Raw genomic sequence first — 19,821 nt, 5'->3', positions numbered from 1 at the left:
GGCAGCGCTTGCTGCGGCTTATCCAGTAAGTCCTCCTCTGGGGGTGGTTATTTTTCCATGCACATTTTCGGCCTGAAGAGCCAGATTGGGGACGGGTGCATGCCGATTCCCAGATGTTGCGGTGTGCTCGTGCCCGTTTGCTCCGCCCCCGATCCGTCCCTCTCCCGGCCCAAAACCTCTCGTGTGACCGGGGCCTCAGTAAGGTTTTTTTGCATGGGGGAATGTCCTGCTAGCCCTTTGGGCTTATTCTGTCTCCCATACTGCTGTCCTTAATACATCTAAAATCCAGCACCTAAAGAAGATGCCTTTCCATACCTCATGGGAAGGCCACCTGTGGCTTGGATGTAGCATCTTGCCTGGATTGAGAGAGCTGGAGAAGCTGGGGAAACTCATGTACATGTTGTGTGTGTAAAGCAATAGGGTTTTATTGCTGTTTTCTGAACTGGAGCCCTTGAGTCTGAAACTTGCGGTGTGTATGTATGTATGGGAAAGAGATGGCTTGTTCAGACAGGGAAAAAAGAAAAAAAAGCAGGTGCAAGGCGAAAGTACTTATTAGAGCTTCATAGATCCCTACCTGTTTCGCAGTAAAGCTTCTTCAGGGGATCTTCTACAGGGTTTTTCAAATTCCACCTTGAGCAATGAAGTCATTGCTCTTCATGCTATCTTCAGGGGATCTTCTACAGGGTTTTTCAAATTCCACCTTGAGCAATGAAGTCATTGCTCAAGGTGGAATTTGAAAAACCCTGTAGAAGATCCCCTGAAGATCCCCTGAAGAGCAATGACTTCATTGCTCAAGGTGGAATTTGAAAAACCCTGTAGAAGATCCCCTGAAGAAGCTTTACTGCAAAACAGATAGGGATCTATAAAGCTGTAATACGTACTTTCACCTTGCACCTGCTTTTTTCTTTCCCCCCGCCTACTGGTGCAGCCATTTGTTTCTCCAGCATTGTTTGTTCAGACAACTGTGGCCTAAGCTGTCCCTACTTGCTCAGTTACATTGTGTTGCTGTTCTTACTACATTACTATAAAGCATGGATCCCCAACCATGCTAAGTCTGTGAGTACTTTCAGAATTCTGAGAAAGATTATCAGCATCATCACAAAATGGCTCCTTCGAGATGCAGGACCAGTCACAAAATGGCTGCCATGGGTGGCATTCACAGAATGTTGAGAGATTCAAAGCCAAGTGTCTTGCTATGCTGAGGGCAGCTATTTCTGAGTGAGTGCTCCCTGCAGACCCAAAGTTATCCTCGATCATCTGAAGCACCTGTTGCTGTAATGAGGGAGAGGAAAGCCAGGATTGGTTCCTTGAGGAAGAAGCTGGTGGGCACCCTGGCACCCGTGGGCACCATGTTGTGGATCACTGTGCTACAGGAGCAAACTCATGTGCTACACATGTGAGCGATGCACTAATTACTAACCTGGTTTTCCAAATCTGTTTTGCAGAGGCAAAGGCTGCCCCTGAGGTTTGCTTTTCTGAAGTGAATTCCAAAGGTGACAGGTTTGGAAACTGTGGTTATCATGGCCATGACTACAAGAAGTGCTCAAGCTGGTAGGTTGATGTGGCTTTACATACAAGTGAATTTTCTACAGCTGCTGTGTGTGGGGTGGTAGTGGTGGTGGTGGTGTATTCAGCTGAAAGGTCTTTACATACAAGTGAATGTTCTACAGCTGCTGTGTGTGGGGTGGTGGTGGTGGTGTATTCAGCTGAAAGGTGCATAAAAGCTAGATGACCAAGGGTCAAACCAGGAGGTTGGGGGCGCGTACTGTAAGATCCACCAGAGTGCAGAGAAAACTTGGCATTTGTTTAATCACAGCTGTTCCCCAGTCATATATAGACCAGCAAGTGGGTAGGTGGGGCTGTTATTTTTGCTAAAAACATGCATGCAGAGGAGGGGAGGTGAATCTTTCCCCGCCTACATTCCCTGCAGTCCATTCCACCAGGCACTTTTTCTCCTGGCCAAGCTTTGAGACCAGACTACGCTAAAATAAGGCAGGGAAACTTTTTTTTCATTCTCATGCAGTTTGGATGCAAAAACCAGATCCTCCATCCTACACCTCATATGAGTCAGGAATGGGCCACATATAAACAAAATGTGGGTGTCCCAGTCCGCAATGTTCCCTCTAAGCTGTGGAGTCTTGTGAGCAAAAATTCTACTTTGTGAGCTACTGGCATTAAAGTTGTGAGCGAGTGATTTGGCTACTGCATAAATTAGTTTGCTCTGGAGCCATCCTTCCTGAGCTGAGACAAAAATGTGTGAGCCGGAGGCTAAAAAACTGTGAGCTAGCTCACACTAACTCAGCTTAGAGGGAACCCTGGTCTGCAGAATGATATCAGATGGGCAGGTTGCTGCAGAAACAAGCAGGTAAGAGAGGCACCGTTAGTCAATAATGATTAGCCAGTACAGCATTTAGAGAATATGAAGAACTCTCCTGGATCAGATGAAACACAGCTGGCCATCCAGGTGCTCTGGAAGCCCACAAGTAGAGAACAGAGGCCAAAGAATCCCTTATTGTTGTCCCCCCCCCCCAGCAAAATGGTATTCAGTTTGTACTATGGGAGGGGGAGGAATGATAATTTATTTTGTTTTTGGTGCACATTATGCTTTTTTTTAAAAAGCAATTGCTGTTTGTTTTTACTTACTATTGTTTTAGTGCTACTACTGTTTGCTACTGCTTTAGTTTTAGGTGGTCCAGTTGGTTTCTGCATTTGATTATATTGCTATATGTGTTGTTTTAAGTGGGTTATACCCTTGTGACCTCACTTGGACATTTGTGGGAAAGAGGTGGCACCTACACATGTTAAAATAAACACACTGCCTCTGACAACAGGTGTGCCTTTTAGTATCTTTGCACTTGTTGCAGTTAAATAAATTGCAAGGTAAATTCTCATTTTGTGGATAAGGCTCATGTGCCTCTATCTCATTTTCTTGGAGGATTAAAGTATTCTTGCCAGTGGCATAGATAAATCCATGTCCTCATTATGCAATTATAACAACACCTGTTCTGCTCTTTTGATACCCGATTCCAGGATTGCTGTCGGGGAGTGTGACTTTCTATAAATCCCTAGATCATGCCAGAAATCATAACAGTAATTTAAAATATCATGCCACAGGAACGCCATGTGTGGGAAGCTGCAGTGTGAGAATGTGAAAACTCTCCCAGTCTTTGGGATTGAGCCTGCTATTATTCAGTCTCCCATCAAAGGCAGCGTCTGTTGGGGAGTGGACTTCCAGCTGGGGTCAGATGTACCAGATCCGGGGATGGTGAATGAAGGCACAAAATGTGCTGCTGGAAAGGTAAACTAGGAGATTTCTCTACATATAATCCCTGTTGCACTCTGCAGCATTGTGTGGGCTATTCAGTAGCCCCTGAGTTTTGATTTTCAAGCCGACCAGTTCACTGTGGGGCAACGTTTAATCTCTGAGGAAAGCTTTTAGGAACTAAAGTTTTATTAAATGGTGAGGTGATTTTAAAGCTTGCAGCCCCATGTCATCATGAATTTCAGGTTTTGTGTGTTTATTTTTCCAGATATGTAAGCACTACCAGTGTGTAGATGTAGCTGTTCTTGGTTATGACTGTGACATACATAATAAATGCAATGGACAGGGGGTAAGTAAAATAAAAACCACATACTAGTTCATACTTTCACCTGGGATTGTAACACTGAGGTTTGTTTTGTCTGGCAGTTTATAGTAGCTGACGTACAGGCCAGAAGAATCACCCTTCATTTCCCAGCTCCTGACTTTATGTTTTGGCTGAGGTGTTTTGGAATATTCAGACATTCTAAATGCCAGGAGAATGAGACAGGTAGCATAGAATGTTCACAAATGGACTTCTTCAGGGAAAGTGACAGCTCAGTTTCACTGGGACTAGAGCTTCAAACTGGCTATTTGAAGAGGAGTAATTACGTGGGCAAAGCAAGGAGGCTAAAAGCCAAACCACATGTTACACAATCCTTTCAGTGTGTTCAGGTTCGCCTTAAAGAATTTAACTCAGATGTATGTTGTGAGTTCTACACTAGGAATTCACAGGAGACCAACACAGAGGAGGATCTCAGCACACAAGTGGAGAATGCCTAAGCCTCTCCCTCTGTGTCATGTTCTTGACTGAAATAACTCTGGAGGAGTGGTGTTTCTCATACTGGAGAAACATGGCTGCAGTCACACGCACCAAATAAATAATCCACTTTCAATCCACTTTCAGTGCACTTTCCAACTGGATTTTTACTGTGTGAACTGGCAAAATCCAGTTGGAAAGTGCACTGAAAGTGGATTATTTAGTGTGTGTGACCGCAGCCTATGTATATCCCATCAGTATGAGTAGAGTCCTCAACAGAGCAAGTGGTGCCCTTGGGGCTATTTCAGCTCACAAAAATGGTGTGCATGGAGAAAGACTTAAATAACCCCTCCTCACATGCCATGTTCCCGATCCAAAGTGGGGTCTCGTGCGTCTGGGGACTGAGTTCCCAGTGGGGAGCTCACAGACCATGCCTGATTGAAAGTCCACTCTTTCTGGTAGGTCTGGACAGGCTGCAAGGATGATGTAACATGTGTTTAGGCCCTAAGTATTCCCAGGAGGGTGGACTGAAAGTGGATTATTTAGTGTGTGTGACCGCAGCCTATGTATATCCCATCAGTATGAGTAGAGTCCTCAACAGAGCAAGTGGTGCCCTTGGGGCTATTTCAGCTCACAAAAATGGTGTGCATGGAGAAAGACTTAAATAACCCCTCCTCACATGCCATGATCCCGATCCAAAGTGGGGTCTCGTGTGTCTGGGGACTGAGTTACCAGTGGGGAGCTCACAGACCACGCCTGATTGAAAGTCCTCTCTTTCTGATAGATCTGGACATGCTGCAAGGACTATGTAACGTGTTTAGGCCCTAAGTATTCCCAGGAGGTAGTCAGGGAGTCCAGAGCTACTAGTGGAGTGAATTACAGGGAAGAGTAGGTGAAGTGGGCAGAGACTCGAGGAAAAGATAGAGAAGAATAAGGTTATATTATTGTCACAAAGCAGTGGAGGGAGAAAGAAGATTGTTGAGCCATGAAACAAATTCAGAGCAGGGATAATTTTCCTTTGTTGGCTCCCTGTCCAACAGAAACTCAGTAGGTAAGGCTTTCTCATAACTGTACCTCCATGCTGAGAAAAGTGTCACATTTTCCACTTTTTGCTAAAGACACAGGGATTCTGCCAGAAGTGAAGGATTGGGATAGTCTTCTCACTGTTTCCATAGAAAAATATGTTACTAGAAACTTCTGTCAGCTACATCTGTCCACACACATTCTTTGTGGCACTTGGAGAATTTGATTTCCTTCCAGCTTACTGCAATCACAGCAACTGGAGTGACAATGAAAGAATGTTCTGGAATATGATAATTGAGAGTCTGGAGATCACAGGCAAGCAGAGATGGGAAGTTTGCAGCATGTTGAAGAGATGGAGAAGCTAGTTGAGAGGTAGAATCGTTGCAGGACCAAGTGAAACTGGATTGGCTTCATGTGTCACCTGACTCCTTCTGACAGCTGCAATATCACCCTCTGCAGTGTTGGCATGAAATAGCAGTGGAGAGTAGGCTAGCAGTTCCTTCCTCTCACAAGATACCGTGGTAGGGCGGAGAGTTAAGTTTGCTAGGTCCCACTGCTATAGTTCTTGATTTGAGGTCCCTGGTCCTTTACAAAATTAGGTTAATAATATTCTTTTTTAAACAAACAGGTGTGCAACAGCAATAAGAACTGCCACTGTCATCCAGGTTGGGCCCCCCCCTACTGTGAATCCAAAGGCTACGGGGGCAGTCTGGACAGCGGACCTACATATAATGGCAAGTATTCTAAGGAAAACTCTGTCATGTGTCCCATCCTCTTGCAGTTGGTGGCGAGTGGAGGAACTGCGGGTTCAGGACTTAGCTGTTCCCATGTAGCTAAGTCCAAACCGGCTAACATGGTGGTGGCTGACTCTGTTAGGTTTCACTTTCCAGGAGGGAGAGGAGCGTGGGTTTTGATTTATTTGCCTTTGGAAACTTCTGGCCACTGGACTTTGGGGTAGAAGGTGAATCTTGCTAATTCTTGAGCTTGTTCTCTTGGGCCAATTTCTGCAAGAGCAACTGTATCCTGGTTGAAATAAGCTTATTTCCAAATGTGTGTGCTTATTCAAAATGCACATCCCACCTTGGTCTTGATAGACTGGTTTACAGCAGGTTTTTTTTTAAAGAACTAGAAAGCATATAAATATACATAACTACTAAGTCATTTTTAAATCAATCTGGCAAATAAGTCCAGATACCACTAAAAAGACACTAATCCACAGACATTTTTACTAGTTTGCCTGTTTACACATGCCTAGGCAATCACATGAGGGGTTGCGGTGGCTTAGAGGTTAAGACACTAAGCAGCAGATTGGAAGGTCTTTAGTTCAGCAGTTCGAGACCCTAGTGCTGTGTGACAGAGTGAGCTCCTGTCTCTGGCCCCAGCTCCTGCCAACCTAGCAGTTTGAAAGCAAGAAATTGCAAGTAGATAAATAGGTACCACTTCAGCGGGAAGGTAACAGTGTTCCGTGTGCATTAGCATTTAGTCATGCCGACCACATAACCATGGAGAAGTCTTCGGACAGCCCTGGCTCTTTGGCTTGGAAACGGAAATGAGCACCGCCCCCTAGAGTTGGATTCGACTGGCTTTTGAGCAAGGGAAACCTTTACCTTTTAGGCAGTAATGTGGGGCAACAAAGACTTGAAAAGGGGGGGTGTTCGTTTCTGGTCACCTAGTACCATTCTCTGTTTGCCACTAGTGACTGGGCAAGTAGCTGCTTGCAAGCCTATTCAGTATGCCTGTCCAGAGGAAAGTGTATTGCATCATTGCTGAAAGATTCAATGTAGAACGTAAGCCAATAGAAGATAGCACTTTTTTTGACTGATGGATTATGAACTTTAGAATTTTGAAAAGTTATTCTATTAATGTTATAGTTATTTTATATTTTATAAAGTTTAGTGCACACTAACCAACCAATAAAATTACTTTTAAACCACTATTCTTCAGGTTTCTTTCACCTATGTCCCCAACCTGCCCTGTTCCTTTTCCTTAAACACAGTTGTTGAAATTTAAATACTTTCTAAAGTTACCTTTGATTTAAAAGTAACCTGTTAGTGGTGGTTTTTTTACAAACCTTTTACACTGCTCTTACCACCCTACATACACAGAGAGGTTTCAAATAAGCAGAAATGCCCAAATGAGAAAGAAAAAAAGAAAAGAGGGACAGGAAGGGAAAACAAGAAGAAAGATGAAGAGAAAGAAATATAAAGAACAGGTGCTAAAAAGTCTGCTTTTCACGTTTCATGTGTTTCCACAAAGCTTCCCCGTATTTCTTGATGTCTTTTCTGCACACCTTGATTTTTATATGCTGCTTCCTCCTCGGCTGCGGTTCTTTAAGTGAAGGCAATTGCTCTTTGGATCTTTTTTTAAAAAGAAGCCCAAAGATAAACATTGTCTGAACAACAAGCAACTTCTTGCAAGTTGTATGCACCTGCTGTGTCACAGAGGTGTGGCTGGTGAAGGAGGGCTTAGGGTTGTGGTTCCAGCCTCTGGTGATACTGCAACATTGCTGCCTAATATATTTATTATTTGAGAACAGACTCCGCACTGCATGTTGCACTAAATGCAGACATTAAGGCAACCCCTGTCCCAAAGGCTGTACGTTATCGAAGATGGTACCAGACTCAGCAGCAGACAGATAATTTGTACCCGAATCAACAGCAGACAGATAATTTGTACCCGAATCAACAGCAGACAGATAATAAGTACCCGGCTTATGGCCAAGGTTGGTGACTATTTAGTATGTTTTTCAAGTCATGCTATGCAATCTAAGTCTCTCCTGGAGAAGACATTAGATCAATGGGTTACCTTGCTGGTTTTGTTTTGTTTTTAAACAGATTTTGCAGGTGCATAATACACGTGAGGGAAGGAGGGGGAAACTATTGGAATAGCATCATTTTGGGAAGGTTATTGAAATGCTAAGACACATAAAACAAAGGAGGGGAGAGTCACCTAAGCATACCTGAGCTCCTGGGAGGATGGTCAGACAAAAATGTGATAACAGGGATAGGGAGTTTGAGGAATTAGTAACAGTAAGGTCAAGTGACATGGTCCATGGAAGAGCTGCAGCTGTAGTGAGGGTATGGAGATTGTGGAGAGCTGATTTCCTTGCTTGTCCCCATCTCTTCTTTGAATTCTGCCTAAACTATTGTCCATCCCACCAGCTAAGATCTGCCTCACAAGCCCTGCTGTCCATGCCCTCGCTTTCAGAGGTGAGGCGGTTCGTGATTAGAGACAGCCCCTCACTTCTGGAATGCCTTCCCCATTGATGCTTGCCTGGCACCTACAACGTTGTCTTCTGGGCACCAGGCCAAAACACTTCTGTTTGCGTGGGCTTTTAATGAAGGGGTTGATCTTTTAAAATCATTCTATAGTGTGCTTTCGGTCTGGAAATCATTAGTCATTTTCAGCTGCTCAGTGATTTGTTTTTACTCTCTTGCTGCTTTTTTAATGCTGGGTTTTAATTCATAACGTCTAATGTTATGTTTTAATGTTATTTTGTAGTCTGCCTTGGGCAGCTTCCTGGCAGAGGTAGCATAATAATTTCCTTAATAATAATAATGCTGAAATGCAAATATATTATGAATGATGATACCTTAAGCTTTCCCTGACCTTGTCTCTTTTTCCTCTGGAAATGATAAGATTCCCAGTCATAAGATGTGAGTAGCCTTTGCATTCTTCTTTTTAACTTAGATCTGCATATAATGGGACTGCGCCCCTCCCCTTGTGTATTAGAAGCCCCTTCCATAAATGTTTAGCTTTCATTATGAGGGGATAAAAAGATTACTTTGGCCTTTTCACTTTCAAAGTAAAAATGGAAATGTACAGGCTGTAATCTAAGCAAATTGTGCTCATTCAAATGTTACCTTGCTCCTGCCTTCCGGGGTTCTAGCCAATGAGTGTAAAGGTATGGAGACAACTAGCAAGCATTTAGGCACTTCATTTTTAAAAAGACTTTTAATATCTTTATACATTTATAATAAATTTATAAATATAGTTTATAAAAGATTTATAAAATATCTTTTTCTAGTAAAAAATTTTTAATACATCAAATAACATTCAGTTAAGCATATTAGTCTACCTGTATTCAAACGTTTGCTGTTTAGTGTTGAACTGTGATGTCCTCCTCTTTGAAGTGCATCTTTAGACCCCCTCCCCTCCAAATCTTTAGTTAGGATCTTGTTTGTGAGACTCTCAAGTGACTCTCATGCAGCCTATAGACATTCTTAGAATCCATCAGTGTACAACAAAAAGGTTTTTTTAACATTCGATTTTCCAGATCTTCAGAAGTAGATTAATGCTACTGAGGCTGCTCTACCACTCCCTGCTAACCAATAGTAACTGAGTTAGTATATCAGTCCCCAGGTAATGGCAGGAGCGGGTTTCTTCTGAAAATTACTTGTTTTAAGTTTGAGTCCAGTGGCACCTTTTATGCCAACAAAGTTTTATTTAAGGTATAAACTTTTGTGCGCACACACACTTCTTCAGTGAACAGGATAAACTTTGAAACAAGTCATCTACAGGTGAGTTCCTGCAGTGAGAAGATTAGTTGTACAGCATGTGTAGAGCAATTCTTCATCATTCAGCAAGCTCCATTTGGGATTTGTGCATACCTTCCAGGCTGCTTTCATCCTGGGATTTGCTCCCACATGTATGGAGGACTTTGGCTGCCTATAGCAATCACTGGCTGCATGTAGGAGCTATCAAATCCAAAGAAATCTTGCTGTTTAGGACTGACCCACTAGATATGGAACTCAGCATCTGCTTGACCATCTTAGCATTATTAGTGTTCTAGAATTTCCAAAGTATTTGAAATGCATTCTCTTAGTAACCCTCATGATAAACCTGTTACATCATCATCTGCCCAGAGCAGGGTTCTGTGAAAGGAAGTAGTTTGCCTAAGGCCACAAATTGTTTTCATAGCCGAGCCAAGATTTCAACCAGGCATCTCTCAGGTTACAGTTTAGGCTATTAACTACTCCACTATGCCAGTGCTCCCTGTAAAATAAGCTGGTATTATTGTCCTCATGCAACAGATGGGTGGGGGATGAGGCAAAGAGGGAATTACTTACTTACCCAAGGCCATTTGAATGCGCTCACGGCAGAGGAGAGAGTTGAAGATTCCTGACTCCATAGCTACATCAGTCTTTTTCCTTATTGAACTAATTGCTCACCCTTTTGGCTGAAGTGATTTAACATCATGCTTCCTGGAAACATAAATGGGGATATGACAGGATAGCCCTGTGTGTATTTATGTGTCCAAGATGGTAAAGCTTGTTTGGAAAGGATGTAACACAAAAGCCACGGCTAGTGCAGATAACCACAGAGCGCCTTCTAGCTTTTACAGAGGCACTGCTGCTTGTCTGTACCTCCATTGCAGAGCCTGAGTTCTGGTTAATCTCTGATATCCAGATGAATGAGGCAGAAAAAGTAGGCAAGCAATGGCTGAACAAGACTCTCCGGTGATGTCCAGAGCAGCTCTCAGAAATGATGGCTGCTATAGGCAGCTAAAAGCTTCTGTACATGTCTGGTATGGTTCACAGGTTCCTGTGTGACCCTGTCCTTTCTTCCATGAGACGACCAGAGTTTGAGACCTTGATGCTATGCTGTGGCTTAATAATGATTAGTATTTATGTAGTGCTTTCAGCTTTCAAAGTGGCTCATATATACTATCTTCTTGTACCTTTTAGGTGGGCCACTATTATTATATCCATTTTGAAAGAGTGCAGCTTTCCTGAGGCCATGCAATCAATTCATTACCGAGGAGAGATCTGAACCAGCAACTTCCTGGAGCAGAGTTCAGTCTCTCAACTATACCAGCAACCAGCTTAGGGTGCAGCAAAGTAACTTGTGCCACTGAAGCTGATGGACACTCCTCTGCCTGCCTGATTGTGTTCCATTCCCCTCTCCCCAACCCCCCTCTGTCTCCTCTTACTTCAGCTATCATGAATGCAACTTTATTCCAGCTTCTGATGCTGATCAAAGAGTCAAAGAGGACCCCATTCCCTCCACTGCAAAGCATTGCCATGGCCATTGTGTAGGGAGGGACCATGGCTCAGGGAATAGCTCAGATAGCGACATGTCCTCTGGATGTGGAAGGACTTCAGGCATCCGGAGATAAAAAGAACCCCTGATAGCAGAAGCTAGGAAATGACCATGTCTGCTTGAGACCCTGGATGTCATTTGGAGTAGGCAGTAGTACTGTGCTAAATTGCCCTAAATAAAAGAGCTTTGTGCATTCATTGTGCACGAAAAGGCCTTGGGTTGGGTCCAAGCACTGGCCCACAGGAAAGAATTATGCCACTGATAGAAGCAGTGTGCCCAATTCTGCTTGCTGTTACCTCACTGTAGGGACTTACAGGATCATTTCAGTGGACACTGAGCTGGTCCATGCTTGCCAGTTACGCTTATACGGATGCCGCCTGTATCCTCAGGGCTGCTGCAGTGCTGTCGTGCAGGGGCTGCCTGCCAGCGTTGTGTGCTATGGCAGCTCCATTTCTGTTCCTCTTTGTTGCAGGAACTTGAGAAAGCTTTGCAGGTACAAGTTTAGCAGCATTTTAACCAAAGCTGCTTCTCACCTTTTTCTTTTCTTTTTTCTTCCCTTCCAGGAATGGACAACACAACAAAAAATTGGCTGCTAGCGTTCTTCTTCGTAGTTGTTCCCATATTGCTAGTTTTGCTGTTCTGTCACTTAACAAAAGATAATTGGGTCCATTCCCTCCTGCCACTGGTAGATCACTGTAGGTGAGTGTGCCTTGCACTATCCCCCTCCTCCTCTCCAACTCTTAATATTAATAATACTTAGTATCTGTATAACACCCTCAGGTGTTCCAAGCACTCCTGTACATTACGTTATTGTTTTACTTACAGCAATCCTGTAAGGTATGAGACTATCATTATGATCTTCCCCATACTGCAGATGAAAGGGCTGCAGCTGAGAGAGGCCACCTAGTGGCAAGATTTGAACCAGAGAGTCTTTGATCTGTAACTCACAGTGCCATCCTAAGCAGAGTAACATATTTCTAAGTCCACTGGAGTCAGTGGTTTTAGGAGGTGACTTTACAAAGGATTGCACTGTCACTCTCTTAAGCCACTGTGCTAAAACCAACTCTCCAGCACTTGCTCTTTAAGAGTATTATCCTAGGCAACACTATCGTCTTCTAAGCTCATTAATTTCAGTGGACTTAGATGGGTGTTACTCTGTTTAGGATTGCGCTGTGAGCTCACCAAAAATTACTTTGCAGAAAACAAGGCTTTTGAGCAGAATTGCAGGTAGTGTGGAAAATGCTGTTCATATTCAGTTTTCCTGTAGTAGTCCTGCGTGGAATCTGGAGACTCTGATACCCTTAAAACAGCAGCTTAGCACTAGCTGCTCAATTTGATAGTCCACGTCTAACCTCTGACCCTTGTGCAAGAATGCTGGAGTGTTCCTGAATCCCCAAATCCCTTCCCGGTTGGTGTTTGCAGAAGACAGCCGCTGAAAAGTGTTGCATGTATCTCCTGCATGGGGTAACACTCCTCCATTTCCTGAATTCTGGGAACATACTTTATTGTAGTCACTTTAAACTTTTGAAAGGAGTTACTGGTGTAATTTAATATTTTTGCATTTCTGTTTATTGAGATGTTGGAATGGGTCACCGGCGAGCGAAAGTCAAGAGCCTGTGCACATAGAACACCCACAAAGTGTGCCATATTCTTCGAGGCGTCTGTCATTTCAAACGGTAGGAGACAGTGGAATATGATTTTGGCATGCAGTTATCAAAAGAGCTGGGAGAGGGGAGAGCTCAGAGCTCACTCACAGTGAATACAAGCAGTACAAGCAGACTCCATATATGGCAATTGTACACCACTACAAATGACATGTCTCTCCCCACCAATTATTGAGAATTATATCTTGGTGAGAGTGTGGTTGGCAAGTCTCAGCCCCCTCACAGAACTACAGTTCCCAGCCTGTTAAACCTGTTTAAGTTGGTGGCCTAGGTAAGCATGGTCTACTTTTTTAAAAAAAGGGGGAGTTAGAGTACATGAACACTTGAAGCCTACTAGTGCCTGCTTTGACCGTCAGCAGCTTTCCAATCACCTCTTCCTCCTCTGAGATTCCAGCTGAAAGGTTCTGCATGAAAGCACATATTTGAAAGGCACAGCATGCGTTGGCTCCTGATCTTGTGCTCATATGGCAATATAGATGTCTGTGTGAGTTTCAGACATGGCCACATATCTAATGTCACCCTCTAGGCTGTCGTCGAAATGCCACAGTTGAAACAGTTTTAATTCATTCTCCTATTTGAGGTCAAGAAGTAATTTTATTCCAGGGCAGGGAAAGGGGGTGGGGGTGGGCTTGCAGTGGAAGGAGAGAAGCTTTGGATTACAAAAAAAATAGATGTATGTGATCAGACAACTGGAAGGGGATCAGCGCATAGCCAGCAGGGTGGAGGGGTGTGTGAGAAAATGACAAAGCCTGAAAATGATTATGGGGGGGTTGGGGAGGGGTTTGGCAGTGTGCTTGAAGGATGCCATCAACCCATGATTTTAAAGCAACCCATGATGTTAAAGCAACGAGTCATCTTTGAATAACAACGGTTTCCTCACAGAACGTGCAGCCATATAAGTACCCAGTGCCGTCACATACAGTTGATCCACAACATAACTCTGAACCTGACTATTACGCTTCTCCTCTTCCTTCTCTGCAGCCCATGGAACAGCAGTGTATACCACAAAGGTCAGTATAATGGCAAAATGGAGAAAGGTTCAGTCGGCATGTGAACTCCCCCCACCCCACCCTTTTCCCACATGAAAGTCAGTGTGGTGCAGTCCTACAAGCATTACACTTGGGTTCAGATCCCCCATCAGCCATGAAGCTCAGTTGGTAATCTTGGGTCAGCCAGTATCTCTCAGGGCTGTTGTGAGGATAAAGTGGAATAGCCATACGCATACCAACCAGAGCTCCTTGAAAGATTAACCTGTGATCATGATAAGGTATGTTTACACACACATGTGTATATGTTGGATAATTTGTGTGTATCCCAGGAAATGGTCTGCAGGTACACAGTTCCACAATCTTGGTAACTCTAAGCGGTTCTAGGTTCAGTCAGTACCATTTGCTGGAGTTCAGTGGAAGAAATATGCAAGCGTAACATGTCAGATTTATAAAACTTGTAAACTACCAAGATGAAGGCTATCCATTGCTAGTGGTTCTCCAGGTGCTTGACAACTTGCTCTGTTTCTGCAGTGCCACCCAGGCAGCAAAAACTGGAAATTGACTGAACCCTGTACAGGGCTTATGGGCCATGCATGGTCTCTAGTAATAGTTTACAAGAAGGAAACCCTCAAGGACTTGCAGAAGAGGAGAAATCTCATTTCCCCACCTGTCCTTGCTTCTCTTACTGTGGATACTGTTCTAAGTCCTGTTACCACAGTGACTTTGTTTCCCCCCTGCTATCTCCTGCCTCCCCTAGTCTATCTCTGCTTTCCATCCCTCACCTACTCCCCTCGACTGTTGCTACCTCACCTCAGTTTCTTGTCATTCACCCAGTCTTCCTGCTTGCCCCTTACCTCTCCATTCCTTTTGGCATGGTAAGAGGGGGTGAAGCATGTGAACACTGGAGGAAAGCAGGAGTTGGATATAACTTTGGCGTTTCCTGGTGGCCACTGCCACCATGTTTTCACATGGCATCTTCAGTTGTTACAACATCCCAAGGTGATATCCAAATGCCTTTTTCTTCTTTCACAATGTCTGCATGTTATATTTGAATGTTACAAATCATATATCTAATTCTGAACCTGGCCCACTGAATGTGGACTGAAAAATCCACACACTGGGACCAGGTACAGACTGGATCAATGTTTGTAAGAATCTGGGACAGCCCCCAGGTTTGCACTGAAGTCCAGAAATGGGAAAAAAAGTTGATGGGAATTTTAAAAACTTTTATAAGGGAGCTAACAGGAAGAAAAACCAAGATCTTGTGAGGCTACAGTGCAAGATCTTGGCTGCCATTTTAAGGGTTGCTTAGCAACCCCATAAACTTTCAGAGACCGCATCAGTAGCTGGAAAGCATCACTGCCAGCCATGCCAGTTGGAGGAGCCATTGTGATGGTAGAGGTGATGAGAGAAGGGAAATGGTGACAGAGGAACCACCAGGTGATCCAGGCAGTAGCTTACAGGAAGAAAAACCAAGATCTTGTGAGGCTACAGTGCAAGATCTTGGCTGCCATTTTAAGAGTGTGAGAGAGAGAGGTGCAATTATCATGTAAGCCTGGCAGGAGAAGAAGTTGATGTACATATATACAGTTCCTTTATGCAATTTCTTGGGCACACTTATATATTGTTTTGAGGCTATTTTTAAATGTATTATCTATTTCTGTTCTGGTTTGCAACTATAATAGGCCATGAAAAAGAAGAAAAATGGCATATTTTCTAACAGTGAGTGGTAGTATTTATAAGCTAGCCATAATTGTTTTATTTCTCAAAGACTTGAGAATGTTTAATCTTGTATGGATCTTGTACTTGTTACAGAACATATTCAGCAATGTTATGAGATGGTGGTGGTTAGTGATCAGGGCCTATGCCAACAACTGGCAAGGCCCAGCACAGGGCCCACTGTCAGTTGGAGTCTTGTGCTACTACTCCTCTTGGCTGTTACTGTCTACTGTCTCTCGCCTTCTGAGAGAAAGAGCAGGTGGGTAGTGATTAGGGCAATAAGGAAGAGCAACAGCAGCCATCCACTTGCTTGTCAGTTCTTAAGAGGCACATGGTGGGAGGGAGTTTAAGCAGTGGCCACTTCTGAGGGAAGCTTGTCTGATGGTCCTCAGATGGAACGAGCATTGGTGGCAGCGGTGGCAGTGGTGTGGTGGAGAAGAGAAGCTAGGGCACTGGCATTTTGTGTTCAGACAACTTCAGCTACAATCAAATCACATGATTGAAAAGCTAAAAGAATGTTGTCTTAGGCAGCTGTATCTGGAAAACATAATTGTTTGTATAATATTTGATTATATCTAGATGTTCATAATAAATCTCACCAGCTACAGCAGTTGAAATAACAGCCCATGCACTAGATTTTATTTTTGCAATAAAAAAAAAGTTAACTAGACTTGCCTTTTGGTAGAATTTGTACCCTCAGGCGCTTTACAGTGTCAAAAACAGCAATGCAAGACGGTGCCCTAGTGTTCATGCATGTCCATTTACATGCATGAGTGCTACAGTCAAGATCCATCTACACCTCATTGAAGGGATTGACCTTCTTTGGAAACTTGGGGGAAAGACATGAAATCCCTCAAATCACAATTATTGTGCATTTATGTTTGGATCAGCAGCATTTTGAAAAGGCATTCTCAACCTCTTCCTGGAAGGCAAAATAGGCCATAGTGGGTTTACCAGGGATGAATAACAGAAAATATGAACTGACCTTGGTAATAATTTATTTTAATGTAGTTGATTAATCATTTAAAAGGCATATGATTAATCAATGGGAATGTTTTAATTGAGTGTCAGTTGCTTGATAGTAAAACAACTCTCCATTTTCCTTGCAGGCCTCCACCCCCAGTGCTGAAAAAGGCACCTCAGGAACACCTCTACCCTTCTCGGCCGGCACCATTGCCCCCTAAATAACTTTCCGTTTTCTTTCACAAGCTGCCCTGTTTGCCAAGATGGAGCTTTATCAGTCTTGCATCAAGTGGCCCTTGTAACTCTTCCTTCTCCCTCAGCACTGGATAAGGAAAAAAAAAACGAAATGCAAAACCAAGGAATGTAAACTTATCAAGCAAATACCTCTACCAAAGCTGCAGAAACTGAAACGAGCAAGCCTGTGAAGACTGTCTGTACGAACTGCGGTAGGCTGGACCACTTGAAAGTGGATCAGTCTGAAACATTTTGGGTGTAACTATCTCTTCCCTTTTATGATTAAATGTATACACAATGTGCTTGTTATAAGGTTGCCCCCACCCCCGGTCTGCTCACAAAGAATAACAATTTGATGAAGAAGGGCACATCTTTAGAGCCACAATTTGGAAACGCCCTAATTGAATTTAATCCAAATTTACTTTTGTTGAAAGGGTCAAGCTTCAGAACAAACAGTACTGCAGATTCAAAGCAGAAGCTGGTTGTGGACAGTGCTGATTGGCTGGTACTCCTTATGCCACCAAGATACTGGTACTCATTATGCCACCAAGATACGTACCCTCAATATCTCCAGAGACGTTTTGCACTTTTAAGGAAACAGTTTCCTTTTTGAATTAATCATCTCAGCAAATAAAATAGTGGGCAGTCCAGCTGAAGCATGGGGAGGAGGCACAAGACTGATGATGGAGCCACCATTTGATTGGTTGGAATATGTGTCATTCAGATTGGAAGCCAGGTTTGCACTGTAGCTGAGGGACCTGCTATGACTTGTCTTTTAATGTAACATCACTCTTCACTCATAGTGACTGTAAAGGCCTGCATTAAAAACTGCAAATGAAACTGGGCCAATACATTCCCAAAGGCAACATAAAATTCTTCAAATGTTTGTTTTGTGGCGACCAGATTTTGTTATTTCTGTGCACATGTCTAAAAGGCACATGTTGAAGTGCTAAGAAAAATTAGTCTGCTTCTCAAAAGAAGACGAAATGTGTTGTTTAATGTGCGTGCACAGGTTTTAATGGTGTGTGAGGCAGTGTGCATCTTTATAGTATTAACGTACTTTTAAAAACGAAGACAATTTTAACTGTATGCTGGCTGACACTAAACTGTAGATAATAAAGGAGGTTAGGGAAGTTTAACTTAATGTTTTTGTTAACAAATAGAAGCACAACAAATTCTTCTAATTTACCACTAATCATTTATCAGAATTAAGGTACGAGAAAGTCACCTTCTGTAGGTCTAGGTGGGGGTGGGGTAGGCTCACAAGGCATTTGTATTCAGCTCCCATGAACTTGCTAGAATCCAAAGCATTCTAGCTTTAAAATTTTGAAATAAGTATCTATCCCTCATTTGCAGAGGAATGCTTAAAAATGTGATGACAACCAGTGCTAAAAACTGGAAATGCGAGAACAAATAAAAAGAAGCACAAATTCATTGCAAGTCAGTTCCCATGACTTCGGTGTCTGTGTAACAAGACTTTTTCCAGAGCTGTTTTATATTTTTCATTTTTGAGGATAGCCTCTTCAGAATGAGACTACTGTAGGGCTTCCGTGTGTTTCCCAACTACAGTTTGGCATTGACCAGGTTCACAAAAATGCTATGCAAACAGTGCTAATGACATGAAACTAAAGTATGCAAATTCACAGCAGCCTTTCAGTTTACCATAGATTTTCCATGTGGCCTTCAGCAGTCCATGCCAAGACAAGCAGATACTACTGTTAATTTTTTTTTAGGTATGTTACAGTAAATGTGTGGTGTGGATGTAACAGCTGATGACTGAGTACATTAACCTGATGGGTAGTATGAACAGTCTCTGGCTAACCACGTTCTCTAACTCTGCACACTTACTGTAATGTATGAGAGCATCAGTATTGGTGCAAAATCAATTTTTATGCAATGCCCTTGAAAATGTTATGAGCACTTTAACCTCTAGCAGCCTGCTGAAGTATCCGGTATACATATCTTTTGAAAAGTGTTGCTTTTTTGTGTCAGTCAGGATGTTTACATTGGCTAAATCTTTTGGATTGAACTGCAAGCAATCTTTGCACCATTGATTAAGCCAGATTTTTAAATTATATCTGCTAAAAAGATTTCTTTAGACCAGGAGGGGTAGATTGATATTTGCTGAGGTGATGGGACATCCTGGTGCCTATACGTAGATAGTATAATGTTTGTTCATAATTGGTAATGACGGTTAAGAAAGACACATCTGCTGCACTAGCTTCAGTGAGTTAAAAAAATACTAAATTATGTTAAGACATTCCCATTTAGTACTATTTGTTTGGCATAAAGTAATTTGGTAAATTTCTCCATAATTCTTGCCAAAAAGTCTTTAATGGTGTTTGTATATATTCATATATATGTCTGCATTTGCAATAATAAAATACTTGAACTATTGTGCCAGAATCCTATTGCTGTTTATTTTAGACCATTATATAAACTTACATCTCCCTGTGGGTCTTGCCATACAGATCACTTGTCTCTGTCCATTTTCTTTTCCAGTTTTCAGCCTTCTTTTTCTTTTGGTCTTCTTACTGTTCTGGAACAGTCCCTCTTCCTAGATCTGTACTTTTTCTACTCAATCCGAGATCACACCCATCAAACGACATAGACATTACTAGGTGTCAGAATATCTCTCCTCTCTCCTTATATATAATTGAGTAGTGGGGTGGCACTTTCTGAACATTCCACATGCTCCTAAATCAGTTGGCGCCATGATGTGTCACTCAGAAGCTGTCCCTATCCACTGGCTGCGTTGCCTGAGTTTTGCCTCCAACATTCTAAACAGTATGCTGTTCCTCTCCCCCTAAATACCCAGTCGGAACACAAGAGGTCGTTTGCATATGTGGCCTGATTCACCTTTGCCTCTAACATTCTAAACAGTTTCCTGTTGGGAGTCACTGAATGTGTCCTGAGGTAAATACACCTCCCAATCTTCCCTTAAATTGCCACTGGAGTTGCCAATCTCCCTGTGAGACCTGGAGATCTCCCAGAAATCACCATGTTCCCCAACCACAGCACATCATTTCCCCTACAGAAAATTTCCCAGCTATTACAACTGACCTCCAGATGACAAAGATCAGTTCTCCTGGAGACAATGGCTACTTTGGGCAGTGGACTCTATGGCAT

The 19,821-nt window shown here is 42.9% G+C and overlaps 1 protein-coding gene across 1 annotated transcript in view; it reads left to right on the top strand.

Moving 5' to 3' along the window:
- The window catches only part of ADAM9 (ADAM metallopeptidase domain 9), an 81,657-nt gene extending 62,567 nt beyond the window's left edge, over positions 1-19,090 (top strand). The window contains 8 exon segments of the mRNA XM_015414182.1: positions 1,446-1,551; positions 3,115-3,298; positions 3,531-3,611; positions 5,710-5,815; positions 11,687-11,822; positions 12,700-12,799; positions 13,670-13,797; positions 16,605-19,090. Of these exon segments, the coding sequence (XP_015269668.1) occupies positions 1,446-1,551; positions 3,115-3,298; positions 3,531-3,611; positions 5,710-5,815; positions 11,687-11,822; positions 12,700-12,799; positions 13,670-13,797; positions 16,605-16,683 (920 nt within the window). The 3' untranslated portion in view covers positions 16,684-19,090.
- The last annotated feature ends 731 nt before the right edge of the window (positions 19,091-19,821 follow it).

Source organism: Gekko japonicus, unplaced genomic scaffold (genome assembly GCF_001447785.1).
Source record: "Gekko japonicus isolate JY-2015 unplaced genomic scaffold, Gekko_japonicus_V1.1 scaffold9, whole genome shotgun sequence".
Lineage (NCBI taxonomy): Eukaryota > Metazoa > Chordata > Lepidosauria > Squamata > Gekkonidae > Gekko > Gekko japonicus.
This window is presented reverse-complemented; position numbering and strand designations above follow the sequence as displayed.